Source organism: Hipposideros armiger, unplaced genomic scaffold (genome assembly GCF_001890085.2).
Source record: "Hipposideros armiger isolate ML-2016 unplaced genomic scaffold, ASM189008v1 scaffold_124, whole genome shotgun sequence".
Lineage (NCBI taxonomy): Eukaryota > Metazoa > Chordata > Mammalia > Chiroptera > Hipposideridae > Hipposideros > Hipposideros armiger.
Genome location: NW_017731474.1, coordinates 270,963 through 297,824, shown reverse-complemented (window position 1 = coordinate 297,824; position 26,862 = coordinate 270,963). Strand labels below are relative to the sequence as shown.

The following is a 26,862-nucleotide window of genomic DNA, read 5'->3' as shown; positions in this document are numbered from 1 at the left end:
AAAAAAAAAAAAAGATTGAACATCTGTGACTCTATGAATATGTGAAGATATGACATGGGAAGGGGCCCTCAGACTTGTCATGAGAGGTGCAGAGTGGCATTGTGGTCAGAAGTCTCTTCTGAGCTCTGTGAAGTAGTTTCACTGTTGCCCTGCAAAGGGACCATTGCCACAAAGTGGACCAGGCACTGCTAGGACCCCCAGGTACCAGCCCTGGACACCTGAAATGAGCCCCCAGATTTCTCTGCCTTGGTTGGACCCCTGTGCTTGCACTTTTCACACTGCCAAGAGGATAATGAGCTTGAAAGTGGGTCTGTATTCATTGGTTATGGACCCTCAGATTTGAAGAGCCAAATCCTGCACACACCTTAAGCTTACTTACTGGGTGAGTCTACACAACTAATGTCATGTTTTATTCCTCCAAGCAGACAGGAATTACTCTCACTGTGGTTAACTATGGTATCTACCCTGTCCCACCCTCTAATTATATCTTATCAGTGGTTTTTGGTAGGATTCAGGCATCAAGGAACAGCTGAGATTTTTTGAGGTTGAGCCTACAAATTTTAAGGCTCATTGGCAGGTACCAAAGGTACTTTTTGGTTATGATATTGCTTCTCTCTGGTCCAACATTCTTAGCCAGCCTGAAATTTCTGGTCATCTTTTTAGATTGTGGCATAATTCTTGAAAGGTCTCTTTAAAACGAAAGCATGTTACGTGGTGGGTAATTCATTAACTCAGGGATACACATTGGCCTGAACTCTCCACTAGAATTGCTAGTGGAGAACAGATATATCCATGATCACATGGGCACTAGGATGGTACATTTTGGTGGAGGTGGGTGGTGGGGGTATGAGTTGAAGCCTGGGAACTGGGACATTGACTGGAGATGGCAGACATGAGTGAATGATACTAGAAGAGGTCATGACTAGAGGGAACTTGATGTGTGGGAAGAAGGGAAGTCGGAAGAGAAATGAGAGGGCATGAAAAGAGAGGATATGGCAACAAAAGAAACCTCAGAAATCTGCATTGGGATTTTTCTACCGCCTGGCCTACAAGATGTTATGAACTTTTTTCTCTTTAAAGGGTGGAGGAATAAATCATAATCTTAGAAGATTTCTGAGTTGATCTAACATGTTTTGGGTTCATAATCCTGTTTAGCGCCGTTCTTTTTCTAAGCAGTAATTGGTTTGAATTTGGAAATGAATTGACAAACAAGTCTTCTTACTTCCCCCAAGTATTCTTTCATGCAAGTTGAATGGTGAACACAGAGCTGTACCTAGGAATTATCAAACCTAGACAAGAAAGCAGATAGGTCAGCATTGGGGTAATTTGATGCTATAAATTGTCTGAAGCATTGCTGTATTTAGAATGCATATTTAACATCCTTCTTTTTCCCTCAATCCCCATGCTCATTCATTTTGTTGACTCTGAAGTCATTGTGACATTTTGGAACTGGTTGGTGTAGGGCAGAGAAGACAGGGCTCACTATACTCATGAGCTCTGGGAACAGTTTTGGTCCCATCACAGACTCCATTCACCTGTAAAAAGTGTTGTTAATCTTTTTACTGTCTGCCTTACAAGATCTGGGGAGGAGAAATGAGGTAATGTCTGCTTTCACCTTTGAGCTTCTCGGAAGAATAGCATTCGACAGTAATGTGATTTCCTAATGCATTTGTTTGTGTTATAATGGAATATAATTCCATTTGCCTAAATTTCTTGAGATGTCTTTAGAATATCTGATAGTCTTGCAAAGGGGAAGCAGTCTGGTTGTGAGAGTGAGAACTGGTCCTAGACTAGAACCCTCAAAAGGTACCCAGCCAAAGGAGCCAGCTATGGATTTATGAGTTGGTGGCGATGGAGGGAGGAAGTTGTGATTATCTTCAGAGAGATTATATTATACTTTTAAATCGTGTTGTTTTACTAAAGATCAATATCTCAGTATATATTAAAATATATATGTTTATTTTAATTTAGCATGATTACATGTTGGATGACTCATTTGCAGTATTGATCCTGCCATCATTCTCTATATTGATAGATGCTTTAACCCAGCCCCCTTCAGAATTTATTTTATTATGTTCCTTGGGCAACAATCTGGTTGTTTAATAACTTGTTTCCAACTAACACCAGCAGTTGTATACAAACACACATTTATAGATTCATTTGTAAAATACCTAGAAAATTACTAAATAATGCTTTATCTTTGTTCTGTAGATAAAGGAATAGAAAGTCTTTTTTATTAAAATAGTCATGAACAGTGTGATTTTTTTAAATAGCCTTCTTGAGCAGTATTACAATTGAGTTGGCTTTGTGGTCAGTCCTAAAAAGACAAATTAAAACAAAGGATTAAAAGTGAGGGAAATATACGTGTGTCATCTCTGACATGCAATAAAGGTATCAATTTATAAGGTACGATGTTGTTATTGGACAGGTTTGTTGTGGAATTTGCTAGAAGCAATTGGTTGTTTGGCATTTCCAACCCAGTGTTTCAAAAGGTCAGACTTCTATAAAGAAATTTTAGGTAATATTGAGTTAACCAGGGAAGACAAGAGTATATTTTCTCTTCTAGAGAAGTGACTATGTACACTTTTTAATGGCAACTGATTTGTATTTTTAGAGCAATGATTCGAATCCTTTTCTCTGAGGGGAGGAAAAGTGTTACAACTTTCATTTATTACATTATATAATACAATGCAGAAAGACCATATCCTGTTACCCAAAATGTGGCATGAAAAAATGAATTTCTACCAACTTGTGTAGTGTATGCCAGGGGCATATGAAAAAAATGTCACTTTGTCAAATTAAGAAGAACATCTTACATAAGGGAATGATATAGAATACTATGGAACTGCTGTTTAGACCAAAATAATCTTTTACTAAAAAATTATGACTCAGTTATAGTTCATATCAAGGTAGATTGTGGAAAATCTTAATAAAACCCATTTTTTCATGGAGGAGGTCATCGAGAGGACATGACCACCAGATGAGCTGTCAGCTAGATCCAGGCAATTGGAGGCTCCTCATCCCCTCCCCTGTCCTTGGAATATATGTTCTGCCCACCATTCCCACAGTGGGAACCCTCTTCAAGGATACAGCCTTGAGATATAATGTGTTGTTGAGACCATATGGGACTAAACACAGTTCAGGGCTCTCTGTAAACTTTAAAATTCTGGTGGGCAGGTGCAGAGATCTACTCATCCTGTGGCTGCCTAAGACGAGCCTTGTAAGTAAGTTCCCTTGCTTATTAAAACTTCCACCTACCAGTCTGGTGGCCTGCCTCTTTCTGCAGTAATCTTGCCCTCTATGTATGGGGGGCCAGTTTAAGATTTCACCCAGGGAAGCTCCCAAGGTTGTGAACCAACAATTTTCTGTTCCTGACAATTTATTAAAATTTGAATGAGCATTTCTGAATGTTAAACATGTGCAATTTTATGTACTTGTATAAAACTTCATGATAAATTTATGAATTTCTGCAATCATGTATGAATGTAGCTAAGGCATCCTTTAAAAAAAGATTGAAAAATGTCCTCTTTAGATTGATCTGTTGCACATTAAATTGTGATGGTTTATTTGAATTTGTTTCAGAATCGAAGTAAACGCTTGGAGAAGGTCCACGTGGTTATTGGACACAAATCATGTGACCTGGATTCTCTTGTTTCTGCCTTCACATATGCTTACTTTCTAGACAAGGTGAGGGAAAAGAAGAGCATGTTTTTTAATTTGAATTATGATGTAACTTTTAAAAACAAACATTTTCTGGAAAAATAAACCTACTAACTTAATTTTTCAAGTTCTGGTTTGTTGATGCAGAGAATAATGTATTATAATCCATTAATCAAGCATCGTTTAAGTTATTTCTTGCCCATTCTCTTCAGACAACATTATTTCAATAAGACCAATGTTCTCAAATAAAAAAATTAAAAAAATTTATAATAGTTGATTACCTCTATGGGAATTCAGAGAACTAACAAAAGTAAGGGTCAGAATTTGTTTCCTTTATCATCTTTGTAGGATGGTGTTTACCTTAGGAGTAGAAAAATATGTGCAGAATAATCTGTGAGAACATTACTTGAATTACAGAGCATATTGGCTAAAATTTTCAGTAACAGAGGTATTACATGTCACATCTATATTCTGTTTTTGCCTTTTAGCCCTGACTTTGTATAGTTAGGTCATTCTCAGTTAGTGATAATCTCCCTTGAGTGAGAATCTTTGTATTCTGTGAAGTCTATAATATGCCTATAGAGGTGGAAAAGACCATTTAATAAGTTGTTTTAAAATTTCCATTCCATAAAATTCATCAACCATGATAATGTGTTACTTTAAAGCCTAAAATAAGTATATTATGAGTCTTTTGGTGCTATTTCCAATTTCACACCATTTTTCATTTTCTGGAGTCTGGTTTGTTTTATTCCAATTTTGTTTGGCTCCTTGGTTCTGAGAGTATGCATAGCCTATCTAGAGTGAAACTCAGTCTTCTAGAATGAGCTGTGTGATACCCACAGCTAGCAAGAATAGCTTTAGGGTAGCAGCTGACCAAAATGCTGGGTCAAGTATTCTGATCTCTATATATGGGCTTTATAGCAAATTTATCTTAAAATTTGCTGAACTTTACAAGGGAGATTAATTGACATGAGGAGATAAGTGTGCTTGTGTCAAGAGATGCATATTAAATGCTAACTCATTAACTGGATTTTTTTGATGCCTAGGGGGGAAAAGATATTGCTTGTCTCAAGAACATAGAATTATTGAACCAGACTGCTTCTAAGACTGATAGTGGCATGGACTCTTAAGGAAATTAAATAATAGTTACACCATCAACAACTACAATGTCTTTTTTTTTTTTTTAATTTTGTTGAGGAACAATGTGTTTTTCCAGGACCTATCAGCTCCAAGTCAAGTAGTTGTTTCAATCTAGTTGTGGAGGGCGCAGTTCAGTGGCCCATGTGGGGACTGAACCAGCAACCTTGGTGTTATGAGCACTGTGCTCTAACCAACTGAGCTAACTGGCTGCCCCAACTACAATGTCTTGAATGATATAATGACATCCAACAAAATAAGTGGTAAAAGTAGTTGTGATACATAAAATAGATAAAGAAATATGTGGCCTCTTTTCTCCTTCTAAGGTTCACCATTGAGCGTGGAAACAAATTTACTGAAAGGCCACACACTGTGCCTTGCTTTTAATTTACTGGGTTCCACCCCCTACCAGAGATTGCATCCCCATTTAAATTTTTCCTGAGACCCTGGTTATTCCCTCTCAGCATATTAACGCATAGAACAAGTACAGAAATTTACAGCTTCACATGCATGACTCCATTTCATTCTGGGAGGTAAGCTCCATTCTACAGATGGGGAAATTGAGGCCCAGGAAAGAAATTGGCTTTCTCAAAGCAGCACAGCAGAGGTTGGAGCTAGATCCTACTTCTTCTGACTCTAACCTCAGACTAGGTCCTGCCAAGAGAGGCTCAGGTCACATGCTCTTGACTCATTTTAACATCAGGATTCAGATATAACTCTATCAATTAATCAGGGAAAATAACTTGTCATAGATAAATTACTAATAATTATGATACAATTGTGATTTAGTATTAGCCTGATAGGTGGGAGAAAAACCATTTTGTTAGAATGGCTTTGTGCTTCATATACTATAGCAGTGGGTGATTAATTTATTTCACTTAACAAATACATATTAAATTTCTACTCTGTGCCAGGCTGGAAAACACAACTGAGCAAAACAGACACAAAGCCCTGCCATCTCAGTGCGAAGAAAGAGAGATGAATAATAAAAATGTTAAACTGCGTAATAAGCATTATGCTTGTGATAGAGCTGGTGATGACGTGAGAATAAAGATCATTCATTTTATGTAAAAACTCAGTGTTACCAAACCCCACATTTCCTCAGTGATAGTTAGGGTTTATTGTTATACACGCCTAGTAATTTTTACAAAACCACTTTCATTTTCTTTAATTCCTATAGAAAAATATGTTTATTATTGTGAATCTGAAATTCTCTGATCTCTATCTCTTGTTTCTCCCATTAGCACAATTTTTAAGAGGTTTAATATAAGATTTTAAAGATAACATAATATACAAAACCAACAGAAATCACAACAATTAGTTTGTGGACCAAAATCTGGCTTATAAATGAGTTTTCATTAACCTACATAGTATTTTTATTAAGAAATTAATTGTAACAATTAAACATCACAAACACCTCAAAATCCAGATTTCCAACTTTTCTTGAGTAATTGGAAGATTTGACTACCCTGGACCTGAAGTCTTTGCATGTCAACAACTGGCCGGAGCTGAGTGGCAGGCATCCAGTAGAGGTGGCACATACAACATACATGCCTTTCTGTGCCACCATAGTCCTCACCTGCCCTGATTTTCTGCTGATTCCATAAACAGATGTGAATTTGTTTCCCCTGAAGAGGAAAATATATATATATTTTTAATTGTGGAGGGATTGAAATGAGACATAAACTATTTCAAGTAAAGTACAAGAAAGAGAGGTTTCGTGTAGATTAACAAGAAGGTAAAAAAATACTAGGATAATGCTCTGCTAATAGGATTCTAGGAAAGTTGGCTACGAATGCCAAATGGTTTAGCAAGGCCAAAGGACTTTCGTTCCCTTTACCGGTTAAACTTGGGCTTAAAAAAAAAAAATGTCATTGTATTCTTTCCTTCTGCTGTTGTCAGTGATTGTCACCTTTTTTCTCGGTAGGTCAGTCCACCTGGCGTTCTCTGTTTGCCGGTGCTGAACATACCAAGAACTGAATTCATCTACTTCACTGAGACAAGGTTTATTTTAGAAGAGCTAAATATCTCTGAATCATTCCACATATTCCGAGATGAAATTAATCTGCATCAGCTAAATCATGAAGGGAAGTTGTCTATAACACTTGTTGGCAGCAACGTGCTGGCAAGGTGAGGCTCTGGGGGTTTGGTGTTTTCACGAAGGCCCTTCTGCACACAGCATCGCCTTGTTCACCATTTTTGTGGTTTGGGGAGATTATTAAAACAGAGAACATTCAGAGGAAAGGAAATATTTTTCCTTCTTTTATGGCAAAATCTAGACTATGGCAAGCCGCCATTTTTACCTTTGCATTTCAAATATGACTTCTTTGAGTGGACAATTCTTATAAAATTGACCAAAATTATAATTTTAAACCATTTTAAACACTTTCCTAAAGTAATTCAACTGTCCTATGTATTGATGCTGAAAATACATAATGAAAATGGAAATGAAACACTAAATAAAACTGAAAGTTTCTTAGGAAAGAAATCTCAGTGGTGAAAAGGAAAATTATGTAGATGGGCTAGGAAAGTCATTTGATCATTGGCTCATCATTTATAGAATTTTACACTATAAGAGGAGAATTGATTTTTTTTTAATCTTTGTGTGATTTGAACTTTATATATTATGGAGAAGAAACCTGATATCAGGTGTTGCAAATGACTTACCCAAGGTACCACATGCAGTTAGTAGAAGAGTTTGGATTAGAACTTGGGTCTTCTAGGTCTCCTTCCAAAAATACTTAAAAGTTGCTAACAAGAATCTAAAGTTACATAAAGAGGAATAAGACAAATTCTCTGCCTTCAAAGACCTTACAATCCAACACAAAGATGTCCTTTGACAAACTCTCTAGTACTACTGAATAGTCACAGTTAAACATCTCCATATTTTGAGATGTTAGTCTTTTGCATACTTTGCTAATTGTTGATGATATTAACCATGTAGACTTTAGTATACATGAAATAAAAACTTGTACAAGTATCTAATTTTTTATTTATCCTTTTTTAGAAAGCATATTTAGGTATGAATACATTGTAATGTCAGCTGTGCAGTTCACTCAGTTGTACAGTTCACTCAATTGTAGCGAGTTTCTAAAATAATCTACCTGTGTGAGGCTGTTTTTATTCTCACAGTGTTTGAGACACACAAAACTCTTTTGAGTAATATTTATCAATCAGTTGTTGATCTCTGGCTGAGAGTTATTGGTAGGTTATTTGACTGACTTCATTTATCAGTATTCAGGGTGGTCACATGCTTTATTAAATTTATGTGTTAACCTTTTCAGACCAACAAATGCAAGTAGATATGGAAAAGCAGTGCAAGAAGCCAAAGGAATGAACTATGAGACATGTGTGTCAATTGAAATCTTTGGAAGAGTTTTGTTACCAATTAAAATGGAAAACTTTCGCTGGTTTTGAGGCTGAAGTTGTGAACTCTGGCTTTAAGATTGTTTATGAAATCGAATGCTTTTCAAAAATAAATTGAGATCTTCATTTCCTTCATTACCACTTTTTTGGTTTTGGCAGTTGATAAGAAAGAATAAAGTTAGTTTTATCCGCATATTTCTTCTTGCCTTTGATAAAAGCCAACTCTATCTCATGTATACAGAATGATTGTGGAAGTAAATAAGCTAGTTGTATTTTTTCTCCAGCACCACAACTGGATGTACAAGCTCTGGAACAAGAGTATCAGAGTTTAAATATAAGCTAACCTACTTCCAAGCTTTGTGACCTTGCATAAATTTCTTAACCTCTTCATGCCTCTGTTACCCCTTTTGCAAAAATGGAAATTTTAATAGAACCCATTTCAAAGGGTCATTTTATAGTATAAAATATGATAATACTCTGAAAGTATTTATAATAGTATCTGCCTGTAATGGAGGCTCAATAAATGTTAGCTATTATTATTATTATTATTATTATTATTATTATTATTATTATTTTCTAACAGCAAAACAAAAGATAGAAGTGGTAAGGTGTGAAGGCACTCTAAGAATCTTGGGGAGGTAATTAGTTAAAATGAAATGCAAAACCACATAGAATAAGGTTCTACTCTTTTGAGTCATGTGTGTGCTTACTCATATTTTTGGCTATTGAGAGGAAGTCGTTTGTGTGGGAGAAGACATTAAGTAATTACAAAAAATAAGAAAACAATCCATATTTCTTTCTCTTCCTCTTCTCCATTTGCTTTACAGTGAGGACAAAACTTTAGAATCAGCCGTTGTCAAAGTCATTAGTCCGGCTGAGCAGAGTGATGCTGGGCCCGAGTTCCGCGAGTCTTCCTCCTCCCTTGTCGTGAAAGAGATTCTCCAGGAAGCTCCTGAGCTCATCACCGAGCAGCTGGCTCATCTCCTCAGAGGTGAGAGATGACTCTTTCTATTAAATACTGGAAGGCTTAATGGAGTGTCTCTCGACTTGCTCATGCAGAAAGAGTGCGATCCATTCTTGGGTTAACAATCCCTTTCAAGACCACGGGAAGCTTCATCAGAGAGGCAGGGAGTAAAGAGTTTGTTAAAGAGTAGCATTATATTGAATATTAAAAATGTGCATTTAAAAATAGGCGTGAAAGATCTTTGCTGTTTCACTAGACAAGAATATTAAATGGAACTGCTGTACCTCTGTTGGGGAGCTGGAATAGCTCCTCTGGCCATCTAACAGCTCCCAGAAGTAATTCTTGCCCCCACAACAGCAGGAATATGGGTCAGAATTCCATGTTCCCACGCTGAAATATCTCCTGATACTAATACATGCTTGGTTTATATAATACCGTTTGGATGGCCAAGATAGCCCCTTTCATTTTGGTGATATTGTGCAGGATGGACTTTTGTAGCCAAACTGACACCTCCTCCCCCCATCTTGTAATGTGTTCTGTCTTCACTCAGCCTGATTTAGGCACTGTGGTCTCGAGCACATCATTTGTTCTCCTGATCTCTATTTCATCTCTGACAGTGGAACCCACCACTTTCAAAAAGTAATTTCCAAGCTGGGAATTGTCTGTTGACTTTGGTGCCACAAAATTGACACAAAAGTTCTGTCCTGTCTCACTTAGGACAGTTTTGGGTTTTGTATAAAGCTTTTTTTTCCCCCCTTCAACACTCTTTCTTGACTATAGTAGGCATAGATTTTTCTCAGACATATTTACCACAAGAATGTGAAAAATAGTGATTAACAGGTTGAGAGAATTAAAAAAGGAAGAAGACCAAGAGAATGTTGACTCAACTCTTTTAAAGCCTCATTCCTTCACTTCCTCTGTCTCTTCCACAATTTGGAGGGGAAAAGGCTCAAGAGTTATACAGTTTCTGTAAATGTTTTGGAACTAATGGCCCCAGTTAACCTGTTTTAAATACTTTTCTGGCTAGGGGCATCTATAAAAATGCTCAATGGGAAACTGTGTCCTCAACTAAACTAAGTGAGCACATTCATTTCTCTGTGACAGAATAGAAAGAAAATAAAGGTAACTGGGGATCTCACCCAGGAGGGACATGGTTGGACAATGCAAATGTGGGGTGCAGGCAAACTCTAGAGAATATTTTGTTAGCAAATTAAGAAATTTGGTTTACTGTTCAAAAAATACATGTTATTTAGTAGGAAAGAATTGTAGTCAATGAATAAATAGCTCATCATTATGGTTTTCTATAAATAGTAAAATAGTATCAAACTGTAATACATTGGTACAAAGATATGATTTTGTGGCTCACCCATTTTTCTGTTGTAGTATCTTTTTTCTTTGTTTTCTTTCTCTTTCCCTCCTTTCCTTGTCTTCTCCTTCCCTTCCTCCTCTTCCTCCCTCCTACTACATCTGCTTAGAAGATCTCATTGTTATTATTTTCAGGCAAGCTGCAGCCTGACCTGTCCAAAAGTCACATTATACAGTCACAGTGGCCTAACATTGGTGTTTGGTTATGCCCTGGGTTTGTGCCAAAGGCAAACAATTACTATAGACCTGTTGGACTCAACTTATATTTTCTTATTTCTCCAGAGATGTGTACTAGAGGACTATTGCCAAATTCCACATTGGAATTTCACATTGGGGGTTTGTGTGCGTGCACGTGTGTGTGTGTGTGTGTGTGTGTGTGTGTGTGTGTGTGTGTGTGTGTGTGTGTTTTTCCAGGAACCAACTGGCAATGATGAGGTTTAAGCCACGGATTACCAGGCATGTCTCCATCAAGATCACACTTGACTCAAAAGGCCTTTCACATTATTTGTGTAAGGCCTTAACAGAACCACAATATGAGTAGTGAAACAAATAGTGATTGTTATTAGCTCAGGATGTGGAAAAACTATGCTCTAGGTTTTTAAGAAACAATTTCTTTCCTTTATATTGGTAGCTTCATTTGAACTTTAATAAAGAATAGTTTCTTGCTATTTTAGTAGCTTGGACTAACAGCTTCAAAAAGATCCTTTTAAGGAGGTCAAATAAGAAAGGAACAGGGCCAGGCTTTTTTTTTCTTCTTTTTTTTTCTCACACCCAAAGAGTGAATCATCGGTCTCCTGAAATGGTTACAAAGTCCAAAGGGAATTTAAATTGCTTGTTTTGCTTAGGAAGAGGAAAGACCTATCTATATAGGAGGCAGGGGAAAAAAATTATTAATATTTTTTCAGCTAGATTTAAAAACCAGAACAATTCCACAGCTTCAGAGTGATAATTATTTATTCTGCTGTACAAAAATAATAAGCCTTATTAAATTCAGACATTTAAAATTTTTTAAGATTATTAAGCACTTGAATAATATGCTTTTAAAAAAATTACACTAGTTTCAGGTGGACAATATGCTTTTTAAAATCCCCTTTCAGGCAAAAATGTGAGCTAAGTTGTATTTTCTATCTTTTTTTCTCCTTTCTCCTTTCCCCCTCTTTCCCTCTCTCTATTCATTCTTTAATTGTTTTGTTTCAGTATGAAGAAATCAATCCCAGGTGAAGCAAGAAAAGAGGTTTAAATCCCTTCTTTTTTGCTAAAAATTTATCTTGCAGAAATGCCTTCACTGTAGTGACTGATTTCCCCGAACAACTTCTGACTTCGTTAGATCATGTTTAATATTAATGCACTGCAATTGCTTTTGGCAAGTGGTCCTTCACTTTCCCATTCTTTTGAACAAAGAATGTCGTGGTTGATTTTTTTTTTCTAGTGGAATGAAATGTTTGTTACTATTTTATTATAATTGCTTTCTTTGTTGCTTGTTGTTTATCCCCCCTGGCCTGTGAATAGCTGGGACACTTTTGGCTAGGTATATGGATTTAAGTAGTTTTTTAGTTTTGTAGAATTTGCTGGAAGTTAAATCAATTCTTACTTGAAAAAAAGGTTTGATTTTGCTAAGAAGTGCTTTTGGCTGCTATATATCCTGATATGTACTGATAAGGTAACTTAAGTGTGTAACTAAATGGGTGTCTAAGGTGAAGGAGAAAATTGCTGTAGATGAGTCCCTTGGATAAAGTTAGGCCATAGCCTTTCTTATGCAGAAGAAACAACTCAGAGAGTATGGTGAGCATCTTTTTGATGCTCATTATTTTTTCCCATTTATGTCAATAAGGTATCGCCTTTCTACTTAATTGTCTAGTCACACTTCATCATAAACCAGTATCAGTCTCTTTTTGTTGAATTATTCTGTAGGATTCTGTTTAGTGCAATATCTGTTAGATTAACTTCTGAGTACTATTTTTCTATTTTATGTATTTTAAAATCAAGAGTCTCAAATCAAAGAAGTTGCATTCTTGGTCTGACTGTAAGCCAGAGACATTTTTGTGAAATTTATCCCTAAGTAACTTATATTTTGATGCTATTGCAGTTTTTTTACTTTTTAAATTTGATTTTACAATTGTGATTGTTTATAGAAATACAGGAAATTTTGTATTTTTAAACTTGTGTTTAACAATCTTGCTAAATTTACTTACCGTTTTAAGCACATTTATAGATTTTTTGAGTTTTTTATATACACAAACATATCATCTATGAGTAAAGATTTTTTATTCATTTTTTTCCTTTACTTATACTATTTACTTCTCTTGCTTGCCTTATTGCTCTGGCTAGGATTCACAGTGCAGTGCTGAATGGAAATAGTATCAGGCATTGTCTCATTCACAATTAAATATAATATTTGCTTTTTTTATTCGGTTTTTATAAATGCCCTTTGTCAAATTAATGAAGTCAGTTTCTATTTCTACTTGGCTGAGATTTTATATAATGATTAAATCTTGAATTTTATTAAGTGATTCTACTACTTGACATCTGTTGAGGTGATCATGATTTTTTTCTTTAATTCTATCAAAATAGTAAGTTATATTGATTAATTTTTGAATGTTAATTTGCCCTTTAATTCCTATGAAATCCCTACCTGCTCACTATATATTATCTATTACATATTGCTAATTTGATTTGGGACTAGTTAAAAAAATTTTTTTTCACATCTGTGTTTATGAGAAAGATTTGCCTCTAATTCTTCTTTCTTGTAATGTCCCTGTTGAGTATTGGTGTCAAGATTATGCTGGATTCAGAAAATAATTTGTGAAGTGTTGGGTGTTTTTTTAAATTCTTTGGAAGAATTTGTGTAAAATTAGTATATTCTTAAATGTTTGGAATTATGGATATTAAACTATGGATTCATTTTTAAATAAAAATAGAAACATCCATATTTTTAACATCTTTTCCTTCTTTCTAACTTTGGCAAGTTAAGTTTTTCCAGAAGTGTCCACTTCCTCTAAATTTTAAAACCTCTTCAAATAAAGTTGTACTTATCTTTGAATGTCAGTAAAACCTGTAGTGTGTTGCTGTTTCATTCTTGATACTGGTAAATTATGCCTTCTCTCAGTCTTCTCTTTTTTTTCTTGACAGTTTTCAAAACTCTTTATATTACCTTTTTCAAGGAGTCAACGTTTAGTTTCATAAACTTTTTTCATAAGTGTATTTCCTATGTCTTTACATTTTGTTCTTATCTTTATTAACCTTCTACATTTTTTAGCTGAATTTTCTTTTTTTTTCTTAACATCTTATGTTTTTGAGGATATAAAATTTCCCAGAGCACGGCTGTAGTTGCATCCCTTAAGTTTAAATGTCATATTTTCTTTATCATTCAGTTAAAACATATTCTAATTTACATTGTGATTTCTTCTTTTACCATGAGTTATTTGGAAGTGCATTGTTTAATTTTCAGACCTTTGGGAATTTTCTAGTTTTTGTTTTATTATGATTTTCACCTTTTTTATGGTAGCTACAGAATGTAAGTCTGTGATTGCAATGGTTTTAAATTTGTTGACTTGATGGATGCCTAAACAGATGGCTGATTTTGGTCAATGTTTCATTTTGCACTAGGAAAGTAAGCATAACCTACCATTGTTGATAACAATGTTCAATATGTCAGTTAGGTTGTTTTTTACTCATGTTACTCAAATATTCTATTGGGTCTTCGGAAAAGTCATGACATATTTTGTCTATGTTTTTCAAAGGTCATTTATTTATATAAAGAACAGAGATCAATCGTTGATATATTGCCCGTTTTGTTGGATAACCTTTTGCCATCTTTCAGTGAGCTTCATAATTCCTCATTCATAGAAAGACCTGTCTTTATTTGCAAAAAACTGAACAAGGTGTTGATTTACAGCCTCATCTGAATTGAACATTATACCACGCAAGGAGTTTTTTTTTGTTTGTTTGTTTTAAGATTTTTTTTTTTAATTGGGGAATTGGGGAGATGGGAACAGTGCTGGGGAATTGGGGGAAGGGGAACAGACAAGTTGCTGTCCTTTTGTTCTTCAGTCTAGTTGTGGAGGACGATGCTTTGCTGGCCCAAGTTGGCACCATCATTGTGCTCTTCCTGGGCGAGGCAGATCAGTCGCCAGCTTCTGGACGGCCGCTCTCTGCGACTCCTGGCCGCTCACGCTGGCTGCTGGCTACACACGGTGGCCCATGGCAACCCATTGCCACAGGGGCTGCAGCCTATGCCGTCGCCGGCGACTCATGGCATCCCCTCTTCAGGTTGAGCTGTTGTTCAGCATCTTAGCTGTGGAGGGCAGTGTCACTGGCCCTCATATGTGGGATCCAAACTGGGGCCCTCTGGCATCCCAAGCCAGTTCTTAACCATCGTGCCACTCTGCCGGGCCCACGCAAGGAGTTTTAAAGAGAGTGAAGCAAATGGAAGTCTGACAGTGCAAGGTCAGGAGAGTGTGGTGGGTGTGGCAACTCATCCGATCTAAGCTCCAATAATTTTTGATGGGTGATCAAACTTGTGTGTGGTCTCACGTTGTCATGATGGAACACAACTCCTTTATAATTAACAAGCTCTGGATGTTTCTGGATGATGAATTCATTCAAACTGTCCAATTGCCAACAGTACACATTTGAATTGATTGGTTCCTTGGTAGGAGCTTGAAAACCACGACACCTTTAAAATCTTACCACACTGAGAGCATAACCTCCCTCTGATGAATGTCTGCTTTCCATGTCGTTTGAAGCGAATCATCATGTCGGGTCCAAGACTGTTTGCACACCACGTTGTTGTAAACAATCCACTTCTCATCACCAGTTATCAGACGCTTCAAAAAAGGATTGTTTTCCTCACATTTAATGAGCATATTGCAGATGTTTATATGCACCGTCAAATGAACTTCTTTGAATTCATGCGGAACCCAAATATCGAGCTTGCTTACATATCCCAGCTTCTTCAGGTGGTGTGAATGCTTGAATGATGGATGTTCAGTGTTTCTGCAATCTCTTGTGTCATGTAACGTGGGTTTGACTCGATCAATGCCTTTATTTTGTCGTCATCAACCCGGATGGGCCTCCCTGGCCGAGGAACATCGTTGAGATCAAAATCACCAGCACAGAATTTCGTAAACCATCTTTAGCACTGATGTTCTTGTAGAACATTGTCACTGTCAACTTTATGCAACTTTTCACAAGCTTGACATGCATTCTTCCCTTTATGGAAGTAAAACAGTAAAATATGGCAAAAATGCACAGTTTGGTCTTCCATCTTGAGCTTGTTGCAAAATCTCCAAAACTCAACCAAATCGCCGAATTTTTTTTAAAAATGAATCTAGAACTGTTAGCTGTCAAATGACATAGTAATTACAAAGATGCGAATAACTTGTGCTTCCAAAAATGAACTAATGCCATCTGTTGCAAACATGAGTCATGACTTTTCTGAAGACCCAATACATCTTTCGGATTTTTTTCTACTTGTTCTTAGAGTTGGTGTGTTAAAGTTTCCCACTGTGTTTCTTTTCATCCAGTTTTGTCAATTTTTTGCATTATATTTAGAAGCTTTATTATTAGTGCATATAAATTTAGGATTGAGGTATCTTCCTGAGGGTTGACCCTTTAATAATAATAATAATAAAAAATTTGTCTTAATCTCAAGTAATTCTTTTTGTCTTATAGTCTACTTTGATATTAATATATATCAATGTTATATATTTTTCTATCCTTTTACTTTCAATCTTTAAACATTGTTATAGTTAAGGTGTGCTCTTGTAAACAGTATATTGTAGCTTTTAAAATTCAGTTTGATAACTTTTGTATTTAAATTGAAGTACTTTGCCTCTTTTTTTATTTTGGTAAAAAACACATTACATTAAATTTACCATCAACCATTTTTAATTGTACAGTTCAGTAGTGTTAAGTATATATACATTGTTGTGCAACAGATCTCTAGTACTTTTTCATTTTGCAATGCTGAAACTTTATACCCACTAAACATTAATTGCTTCTTTACATTTAATGTAATCTCTCCTATATTTGACTTTAAATTTATCATTTTGCTATTTGTTCTCTACTTGTCTCACATTATCCCCCTTTCCTCTCATTTCTTTACTATGCTAATACTAAATTAGTATTTTTGCTATTACATTCCCCCCCGCCCCAATTAGGTTGTTAGTTATGAATTCTTTAAAAAAATTCTTTTAGTAGTTACAATAAAATTTATACAATTAAAATCTCATATAAATTGATTTTTTTTTTTTTTTTTTTAGCTGAGCCATCCTGCTACCTGTTGGCAGCTCAGCAGCTGCTCAGCTCGGGCTGGACTCGAACCGCTGTTGCTCAGAGCTCAAACTCTGGAGCGAGCTCTTAACCAACTGAGCCACTTGGCCAGCCCATAAATTGATATTTTAACCAGTCCCCTGATAATCCAAGAGCCTTAGAACAATTTATCTCTATTTAGTCTCTTCTCCAGTTTGTTACCATTGAAATGTATTTTAATTATACATATATTTTAAACTCCATAGATATTATAATTGTGCACTGAATATTGATTTTCCCCCCACAATTTCTCACTCTCCAATGTTTCTTCTTTTTGCATTTCTTTGCTTCCATCTGTAATAATTTCCCTCTGCCTTTACTATTTTAGTTGGGTCTTGTAACAAATACTTCCAGTTTTTTTTTCTGAAAATGTCTTTATTTTGCCTTCATTTATTTCATATGTTTTCACTTAGTATAGAATTCTAGATTGGCAATTATTTAGCACTTTGAAGATATAATTCCATTGTCTTCTGACTTTCATCATTTAAATGAGGTCAGCTCTCAGTTTTGTTGTAGGTCCTTTGGCAGTAATATGCCTTTTTACTCTGGTTGATTTAAATTGTTTTTTTCTGTGTAATTTTATCAGTTTTGTCATGTGCCTTGAAGTTATTTTTCTTTGCATTTATTCTGATTTGGGTTCATAGTTTATCTTAAACATTAGGATATTATTTTTCATTAATTTTGAAAAATGATTGGCCATTGCCTTTTCAAATATTATTTAAGTCCCTTTTCTCCCTCCTCTCCAACGGGAACTCCTATCACATATATGTTAGACCTTTTCTCCTTGTCCCCTATGTCTTTTATGCTCTTCTGTATGTATTTTTCATCCCTTTTTCTCTTCATGATTAATATGACTATTTTCTTCTCACATGTTTTCCAGTTTACTAATATTTTCTTTAGTATATCTAATCTGTACTTAAATGCATTTTTGAGTTCTTAAATTGCTATTAAATTTACAGTTTTTAAAATTTCTTCTGAATATTTTATATATAGATTCTAATTCTCTACTGTAATTCACCAGTTAATTTTTTTATTCCCTCTAGTTCTGTTTCCATTCTTTTCCTCATGAGTTTTTTCCTCTGGAGCTTCCAGTCATTTGGTCACATTTTCTTTATGTCCGGTAGTTTTTTATTAATTGCTGAATATCATATATAAAAAATACAGAGATGATGATGCTATGTATGATGAAATTCTTTTGCTCTAGACAGGATTTACTTTCATATCTTAAAGGCAGAAGAGAGTCAGATCAACTTAATTTGTTCTGTGTTTAAGTTGATTCAAATCAGGATTTCAGTCTTCATGAAGGCTGCTCTATTTTTTTTTAAATTTTTTATTAGCTTCAGGTATACAAAACGATGTACTAGTTAGACATTTAAACCCCTCACAAAGTGATAACCCACCCCCCCCTCAATCTACTACCCCTCTGACATCGTATCTAGCTGTTACAATACCATTAACTATATCTCCCTGATAAGTCCAGTACCCATCTGGACCCTACATAATCTTTACAACATAATTGAGTATATTCCCCATACTGTATTTCATATCCCGTTGACTACTAATTTATACTTTCTAACCCCTCTTCTATTTTTACTTCACCCTTCTTCTCCTATGGCAGGGGTCAGCAAAGTTTTTCTGTATTGGGCCAGATAGTAAATATTTTAGGCTTTGCAGACCTATGCTGTCTGTTTAAACTACCTTATCCTGTCATTGAAGTACAAAAGCATCCATAAAGAATATGTAAAGTAATGGGCGTGGTTGTGTTCCAGTAACACTTGGTTTGTAAAAACGTGCAGTGGGCCGGGTTTGCTCTGCAGACCATGGTTTTCCAGCCGTTATTCCAGGATTTAGCTCTGAACAGGCCCCATTTAACAACCTGGGTTATTTAACTGAGGCTCCTTCTCTATGGAGAGCCCTAGACTCCAATTTTTGTCCCCCTAACCCTGTGAAACTACTGTTAAATGTACTAGTCTTCTCAGCTCATTGGCTACAACTTAGGAATTAGCAAATACTGTGAGGGGAAAAGCAACGCCAAATGCTGAGGTCACCTCTATGCACTTACCTTCTCTCCAGGATCTTAGATTCTAAGATAGTCACCTGGGTAACTGATGCTTTCACAATAGTTTTTTTTTTTTTTAATCTAGCTTTTTTCTTTATTCTTGGTACAAGTCTATCAGAGCTAGAAGCCAATGAAGACATTTTTGAAATTCAGGTTCACTATTGCCTTAACAAGGAGTAGAAAAATCCCTGTCCTCTGGTTCTGCTTCTGTTCCTGGGGCTGGGAAACACTGCAGCAAGAGGTCACTTAAAAAAACAAAAAACGAAAAAAACCAAAAAAAGGAAAAAAGAATCTTTGGGGAAAACTGACTCTAAAATCCCTTACATAGAGACAGCTTTGCTCAAGAGGACTTGTTCCTTCCAGAATGGTGTTATGCAGTTGAAATGCAATATGAAAAGCTATTTTCTTAATGTGATGTAACGATAGGCACAGCTGTGTGCCCACTATATTCTGGCTGGACTTGTATAGTCTAACTTAAGAAATAAATAACGCAAAACAAGAGAAAATAATATTTTGGATTTCATGTCAGAAATTGTCAGACTAAAGGGTATACTCAGAATCCAACTGGCTACTCCCCACCTTTAAATGATAATTTGTCTTGAATGTGTTCAATTTTCTGCATGCTGACTGCTCCTTCCTTAGTTCTCATCTAAAACAGCCTTCTAACTAATCCTCCTGATATGCTGTGTCTAATTCATTCTCTACATGGTTGCCAGAGTGATTCTTATAAAACATAAATTTGGGACTGTTACCTCTCCCTGTTTAAAACTCTTTAATGGCTCCTTATTTCCCTTTGAATATAAAAGGCAAACTTTAAGATGACTTGTAAGGCCCTTTCTGACGTGGCCCGTGTTTACCTCTCTAACCTAGTTTCTCAACATTTTCTCCCTAAAAACATACTATCTAGCTCTAATTAATTGCTTTCCATTCCTTGTACTGGCCAAATCCTCTCCCACCTCAGTGCCTTTGCACGTGATCTGGCTGAGCTGTGATCTCCCTGTTACCTTGCTTTCTCCTTAAGTCCATAGCTACCATTCAAGTCTCAGCTTAGATTAACTGTCTCTAGGAAACCTTTTCTAGGAAAAGGAAACTTAAATTCTGGCCTAGATTCAGAGTACTATTTATTTCCTTATTGATATTTTTTTATCCTCTTTATATTGAAAAGTTATGTGTTTACTTATCTCTAGCCACTAAACTACTATGAGCTTCAAGGGACAAGGCTATCTCTATTTCAGCCTTGAATCTTTAGCCTCGAGCACAGTGCCTCGTCCATAGTAGGTGCTCAATAGTTACTTGCTGAAGGAATGAATGAGTGAAATGCTTTAAATATATTTGGCATATTTACTTTTCATTATAATGTTTACATTAATTGATTCTCACTGTGGTCTTATAAGCTGGGAAAGGAGTGTTATTTCTGTTTTAAAATAGGGCAAATGGGAACAGAGAGGCCAAATGACTTACTTGGGGTTTTTCAGAATGTTTTAATGGTGACTGTACATCTGATCTCTAGGTTCTGTAGGTCTCAGGGTAGATATCAAGATTGTACATCAGTTTTCCCTCATTCACCACTTAATTTCTCCTACATTCTTACCTCTTTTTTTCTTTGTTTCATTAAGGCCACACTGAAAGCTAGAGAAATGGTAACACCTTGATTAACCAATAGGTTTGGGAGTTTTAGAGAGATTAATCATTCATTATCAAGGAAAACTTCTCTTTCCTCAATGATTCCATGTTATTTTGAGCTCATGAGGCAGGGGAAGGGGTTGTGACAGGTGTGACTACTTCCTTTCGAGGTGAAAATTCCAGGAGTTTTTGAGAGATTGGTCATTCATATATTGGCAAATTATTTTGTAATTGAAACCTATGATTTAGACCCAGCTTGTGAATTTTTATAATTAGACAATAGTAAATAACTTTAAAACTGTGTGGTGCCTGGAAGATTGGGAATGGGCTCCAGGTTCACTGCCTTGTCAGATTCCTTTGCTGCTGCCAGTGAGACTGTAATTTAGTTGTCTAAAGGAGGACGCTCATATGTGAAATCAGTCATGTTATGAGTGGGAACAATCTTCTCTGTGGAATAGTGAAAGGAACTATTAAATAACATTTAAGGTTTTTCAATACTTTACCACTAACTTTCATTCTGAAATCATTTAAAAGCAACAGATATCATTTTTGTGTGGGGTTGGGGAGGGCTATACATTTTGTTTCTTTATCCAATAACGCTGTGCCATAGAGTGTACCATAGTCGGTTAACTTGTAGAGATTAATACCTGGAGAATAATGAGGCAGGGCCGATGATATCTGAAAGATTTTCTAAACATTTCCTCTTGAATGCTGCACTTGTGGAGGCCCTTGATCCAGGCAAGAAACTTGAAGTGGAAGCATAGATCGAGAGGCCAGAAAACGTTGCTTTACCTGGCCCCCTTCCTGGTTTGACTGAAAGTTTATGTCTGTTTTTATTCATGCCTTTCAGGTAGCATCCTTTTCAAGTACATGACCATGGAATCCGAGAAGATCACAGAAAAGCAGGAAGAAATTCTTTCTATCCTGGAAGAAAAATTTCCTAGCTTGCCTCCAAGAGAGGACATTATCAATGTCCTGCAGGAGAGCCAATTTAGTGCTCAAGGTGAGTGACTGTCCCCCAACTCTGCTACAGTCCCCAAATAGGGCTGGTTTGTGGTATAGAGTGTTGCCAGGCCCCAGCAGGTGAATTTGCTTTGTTTGTGCGTGTGAAAGATTTTCAGGCATGTAATGTTGGCTTACCTCGAAGCAGAGAGCCTGGATTGCAGACTCCCATGATACCTTCGTGCCTGGATATGCGGTTAATTCACGTGTCTAATGCACACCTCAGCTGCATCATGACATGAAACCTCTGTGCTGAGAGAGTTCTATTTTGAGAATGTGGCAGGAGCAATGGCAAGCACAATTGGGTTTCGTAAATCAGTTAATTTTAGCAAAATATAAGAGAGAAGACAGCTAAGTTGATAAAATTATTCTCCAAGTCTAGGCTTTATCAAGACAGTTGATTTCTTGGATCAATTGTTTATAATAATAATAAATAGCTATAATTCATTGAGTGCCTAATCTACACAAGGTTCTGATAGGATAGCTTTGCGTGGATTATCTCACTAAATCCTTACAACAGCCCTGTCAGGTGCTATTATTATCCCCACTTTCCAGATCAGAACAATAGAAGCATCTGCTTTCTTGTCATCACACACACAGCTGGCAAGTAGCCAGGCCAGGATTTAAACCCAGACAATCTATCTTTAAGGTAAAGCTTTCTCTCTTAGCTTGGAATCCTCTGGGGGCAGAGCCTGAGACAAGACAGTATATTTGAGAGGTGACCTCAGGAAACACCGATAGGGGATGGAGTGCTTTATCAAGCAGGTTTACTTCCGTGGGAAACCAGGCCTTCATCCCACTAGGGAACTCTGGCAGAGAGTGTAAAATTGCACCTCAGCATCACCCTACCTTAAAGGTGCAGTGGTGTCTTGGAACTTGTTCATCTGAGCTCTAAGAGCTGATTATTACATTTTCAGGAATTTTGTGAGTTGGTTGATGTTGGCTTGGCAGCTTGACATCATCCACTGTAGAAATATTGATGCCAGAGAAGTTGTCAAACACTACAAATCAAGTTTCCTTGCTGGCTGTTGAACACTTACTTATCAGCATACCCCTGGAATATTGAGTGCTACTCAGTCCCAGGGACTGTTAATTCCCCTAGAATGGGCTCTGGTGGCCAGAGAAAGCCCTCAGGAGAAGAGATGCAGGTGTTGATGGCTGAGCACCATCCTGGGGCTCACTGCGATGGGGATGTCTAAGGAAATGTGTGGGGGGCACTGTATATCTGCCACGCCTTCTGTACGAATGCACAAGTGTGGATGTACAGGGATATAACGCTGTGTGAGGGCATGCATTTTGTTGTTCATTTTTGAAGCTAAACCAAAATTTTAATATCACAGCATGTTCTATAAATCATTTTATGCTGCAGTTTGATAGAATGTGGCCTTTTAATCTTCAAGTCAAAGAAAAATATTTAGTACCTATGTGTTTCCCCAGACTGCTGTGATTGACCGTGCTTTAAGTTGGGAGGGTAAGTGAGATCTTAATATGCATTTGGGATAAATATACATGCTTTACTGGGCTTTATTATGGGCCTTCTTCCTGAGGGGATAGGCCTAATCAGATATGATAACCTAGAGTGAGAATCAAATGTTAAGCCAGACCCTTTCCTGTTTTTTGGCCATAGATTTTATTGAAGTACATTGGCCACCTGACTAAAACTATGCAGTTCTGGATAATTTCACCATTCTGGATTATTCCTCCCATCATTTAAGTAATTCAGTAGCTTCTATTACCAGAGTCTATTACGAGAGTCACCAAGTTAGTTATGACAGTTTTATGGGTCACATTATAAAGTGCGTTTTTAATAAAATTATATTAGAAAGCATAAGGGCTTACCTAAATGTAGCCTATATGCAAATTTTGGCCTTGTTAAATATTATTTGGGTGGTTGCATGATTATGCTAGTTTTTCTTCATTTATCCACCTCCCCCCCATTCCATTCTCTGCCCTTGTCTGTTCTGGGTCTCTAGAGACTGACCTCTGAATATTTAAACTTCTGGGCTCCCTGAAGGTTACAGGCTTCTGGTAGGTTTTGGTCAGTGGGAAGAGTAGCATTCCATGGGGCGTGGGGGCTGAGGGAAGGAGAAGGGAGAGACTGTAGTGTTTCTTCTCTGCTCGCTTCCTGATCTGGCGTGCCAAGTCTCTGGCAGCCCCTCTGTGGAGGCCCAGATCTTTGTTTCCTTCCCTTGTCCCTTTGCTGGTCTTTGGATGCTCGCCATCTTTAATTCATTCTCCAAGTCCCACCCACATCTCTGTAGGTGTCCTGCCATTACAGAAGCTTTTGGATGACAAGGGGTGAATTATTTTTCCTGCTGGGGTCCTAACTGATGCAAAGATTGTCACTAGTGTGATTTTTGCCTTAATATGTTTGTGTTTATTATGGATAAAAGCAATTTCAGAGGGGAAAATATTGAAATTAGCAGGGAAAATTATTTAAATAATCATCCTTTGATATTACTCAAAAAAAGTTCCCCAAGTTTAACATGTTGTTCTTCCCTCTCATCCACAGATTTAAGTATTGAACAGAGAATGCTGAAGGACCTAAAGGAGCTGTCAGATGGAGAAATAAAAGTGGCCATTAGTACGGTGAACATGACCCTCGAGGTAAGAGAGGGAAGGCTTTTTTGGCAATAATGGATTTTACACAATTGCAGTTTGGGCAACTGGAAGACAGTTCTCTCTGCTACATAAATCAGTGTTAGTCTTTTGCTGTGAATGCTTCTTTGGGATATATTTGATTAGGAATGCAGGTTATTATTTTGGGTGAATACACTGTGCTAACGTCAGTGAAAACTGCCAAACCTGGATTCCCAAGATTAATGCTGTTTGATTCATTTCAGTAAAACAGTGCCTAAGACACACTCATATATGTGTGTGTGTGTGTGTGTGTGTGTGTGTGTGTGTGTGTGTGCGCATGCGTGCGCACCACTCCGCATTGTTCAGAGAACTTTTCTAAGAAAAGAAAACAAGTTGTACTTTGGCCTTTGTAAGCTGTTTGGATGCATGTCATTTTGGACATCAATGGTGACAACTCAAGTATTAATAAGACCCTTCTTCCAGTCCGTTAAATGAATGACTCAGACTGAATGCTACTCTTGTCTTTGTGTTTCCTTGGCAAATTATTTTTTGTCTACTTTGGGAGTTTTTGATGACTTGTATGTGACTCTTAATTAACCTAACTGATGGGAATTCTATTTTACAAAGGCACATTTGTCCTGTGCAGAAGTGTGCATATTTCTTTATCGTTATATTGCCTTGATCAAGCTATCAACCATTGATTGAGGCACCAAGCTCTCAAATCACATTTATGGAGATAAAAATTGCATTATAGGAATTTGTCTTTCAATTTTTAGAGTTGTATGTTCTATAACTTTATTTTTTTCTCATGGTAATAGTGACTATATCAATATGTATATTTCTGGAGAATAACAGGCATGCATATGGGTGTCCACACCTCAGAAAACCCAAGAGCAAACTAGGCGTATTTTGTTTTTTCTGTGATTTCTTTGAAAAATTTATTCCCAGTTGACTGGCATTATAATTCAGCTCATAGATCCATATGAGTACCAGGAGGCAGACTGTTGTCCCTAACTGTAATCACAGTTGGTGGTTATATAGTATCTCACAGTTTACAGAGCATATTCCTATTGCATGTGGAAACTCTAGTTTCCCTTGACTTTCAAATTGATAAATGCTCCATATAATTAGATGTTGATGTGACTCAATATAAGAAATACAATTTGGGATGTAGTAACTAGATAATCACCTTCAATTAGAAATCTGTTTTGTATCTAAAAATCCAAGGAAAACGTGGATTTTGCAAGGGTCAGTAGCTCCGAGAATCATTTCTCCTAGTTTGAGCCTTAGGGTTTTCTTTCTCTTTTTTCCTTCCCCTGTCTCTCTTTATTTAATGGCATCTTATTAGGTTTTAAATGCCTTGTTTGGAATTCCTTTCTAAATTAACATAGAGCATCTTGTAATTGCTTAGGGAACTGTCTGTAGTTAGCAAATTACTTTAAGACTTTTGTTGTTATTATTATTATTATAGACTTACCATAGCTTTAATGTACCTTCATTTATATTATAGGTCTATACAAATGACATTGTCAGATACATTAAACTATAAATGTTCATCAAACTGAATAAGTGATAAAATTATCATTATAATCTTGACAGTAATTTACATAGAGGTCCAGTAATTAATCAGCAGTTAAGTACATCTTTGGAAGCACTGTATGATCTTCTGGGATGAGGGAGAAAGACATCTGTACATATAAAGAAGGGTACACAGGTTAAACTCTAATCAGCTGAGTGACAACTTTTCACTTGTGCATAATGGAGATATTAAAGATGACTGAGAAATGGCAAAGGAGTGTCTTAGTAACATTCTATATCTTATATGAAAGAGAAAATACTTATTATTTATTCAGCCTGCCAGTTGGAAAAACCCCCAAGTTAAGGGCAAAGTTTGGTTTTCTCCATAGATCATCCCATAATACAATGGCGTCTTCCCAGTCCTTACTCATATTTGATTATATTTCAACATTCCTTTCCCATTCCCATGGACCTTTTTAAAATAGTGACAGAATCCACAGTCTCTTATTTTGTGTGTTTTGGAACAGTTGTCTAATTGCCCTTTAAATCTAAATATGTTCTCAAAGAAATAGTCTTAATTCCTGTAACTTTCTAAATCTCAAAAGTATGGTCAACACATAGCTACTTCATGATGATGTTTATACTGCTAGTTTTTTTTTTTTTTTTAAGCTGAGCCATCCTGCTACCTGTTGGCAGCTCAGCGGCTGCTCAGCTCGGGCTGGGAATTGAGCCGCTGTTGCTCAGAGCTCAAAACTCTTGAGCAAACTCTTAACCTACTGAGCCACTCGGCCGGCCCTCATGATGATGTTTATAAATTCTCCATTTTTTTTTTCAATTCTTTCTTTTTTTTTTTTTAAAGATTTTTTTTGGGGAATTGGGGGAAGGGGAACAGACAAGCTGCTGTCGTTTTGTTCTTCAGTCTAGTTGTGGAGGACGTTGCTTCACTGGCCCAAGTTGGCACCATCATTGCGCTCTTCCCGGGCGAGGCAGATCAGTCGCCAGCTTCTGGACGGCCGTTCACTGCGGCTGCTGGCCGCTCACGCTGGCTGCTGGCTACATACGGTAGCCCATGGCAACCCACTGCCACAGGTGCTGCAGCCTGTGCTGTCGCCTGCGATTCACAGCAGCCCAGCTCCAGGTTGAGCTGTTGTTCAGCATCTTAGCTGTGGAGGGCAGTGTCACTGGCCCTCATATGTGGGATCTGAACCGGGGCCCTCTGGTGTCTCAAGCCAGTTCTTAACCATTGCGCCACTCGGCCGGCCCAAATTCTCCATTT

The 26,862-nt window shown here is 36.8% G+C and overlaps 1 protein-coding gene across 7 annotated transcripts in view; it reads left to right on the top strand.

Annotated features, from left to right (window-relative positions):
- The window catches only part of PRUNE2 (prune homolog 2 with BCH domain), a 246,346-nt gene that overhangs the window by 47,662 nt on the left and 171,822 nt on the right, over window positions 1–26,862 (top strand). For all 7 annotated transcript variants that reach the window (XM_019648297.1, XM_019648298.1, XM_019648292.1 and 4 more), the window contains exons 2-6: window positions 3,583–3,687; window positions 6,725–6,927; window positions 8,991–9,154; window positions 21,337–21,489; window positions 24,001–24,095. In XM_019648297.1, coding sequence (XP_019503842.1) covers window positions 3,583–3,687; window positions 6,725–6,927; window positions 8,991–9,154; window positions 21,337–21,489; window positions 24,001–24,095 — 720 coding nt within the window. The remainder of the gene's footprint in view (window positions 1–3,582; window positions 3,688–6,724; window positions 6,928–8,990; window positions 9,155–21,336; window positions 21,490–24,000; window positions 24,096–26,862) is intronic.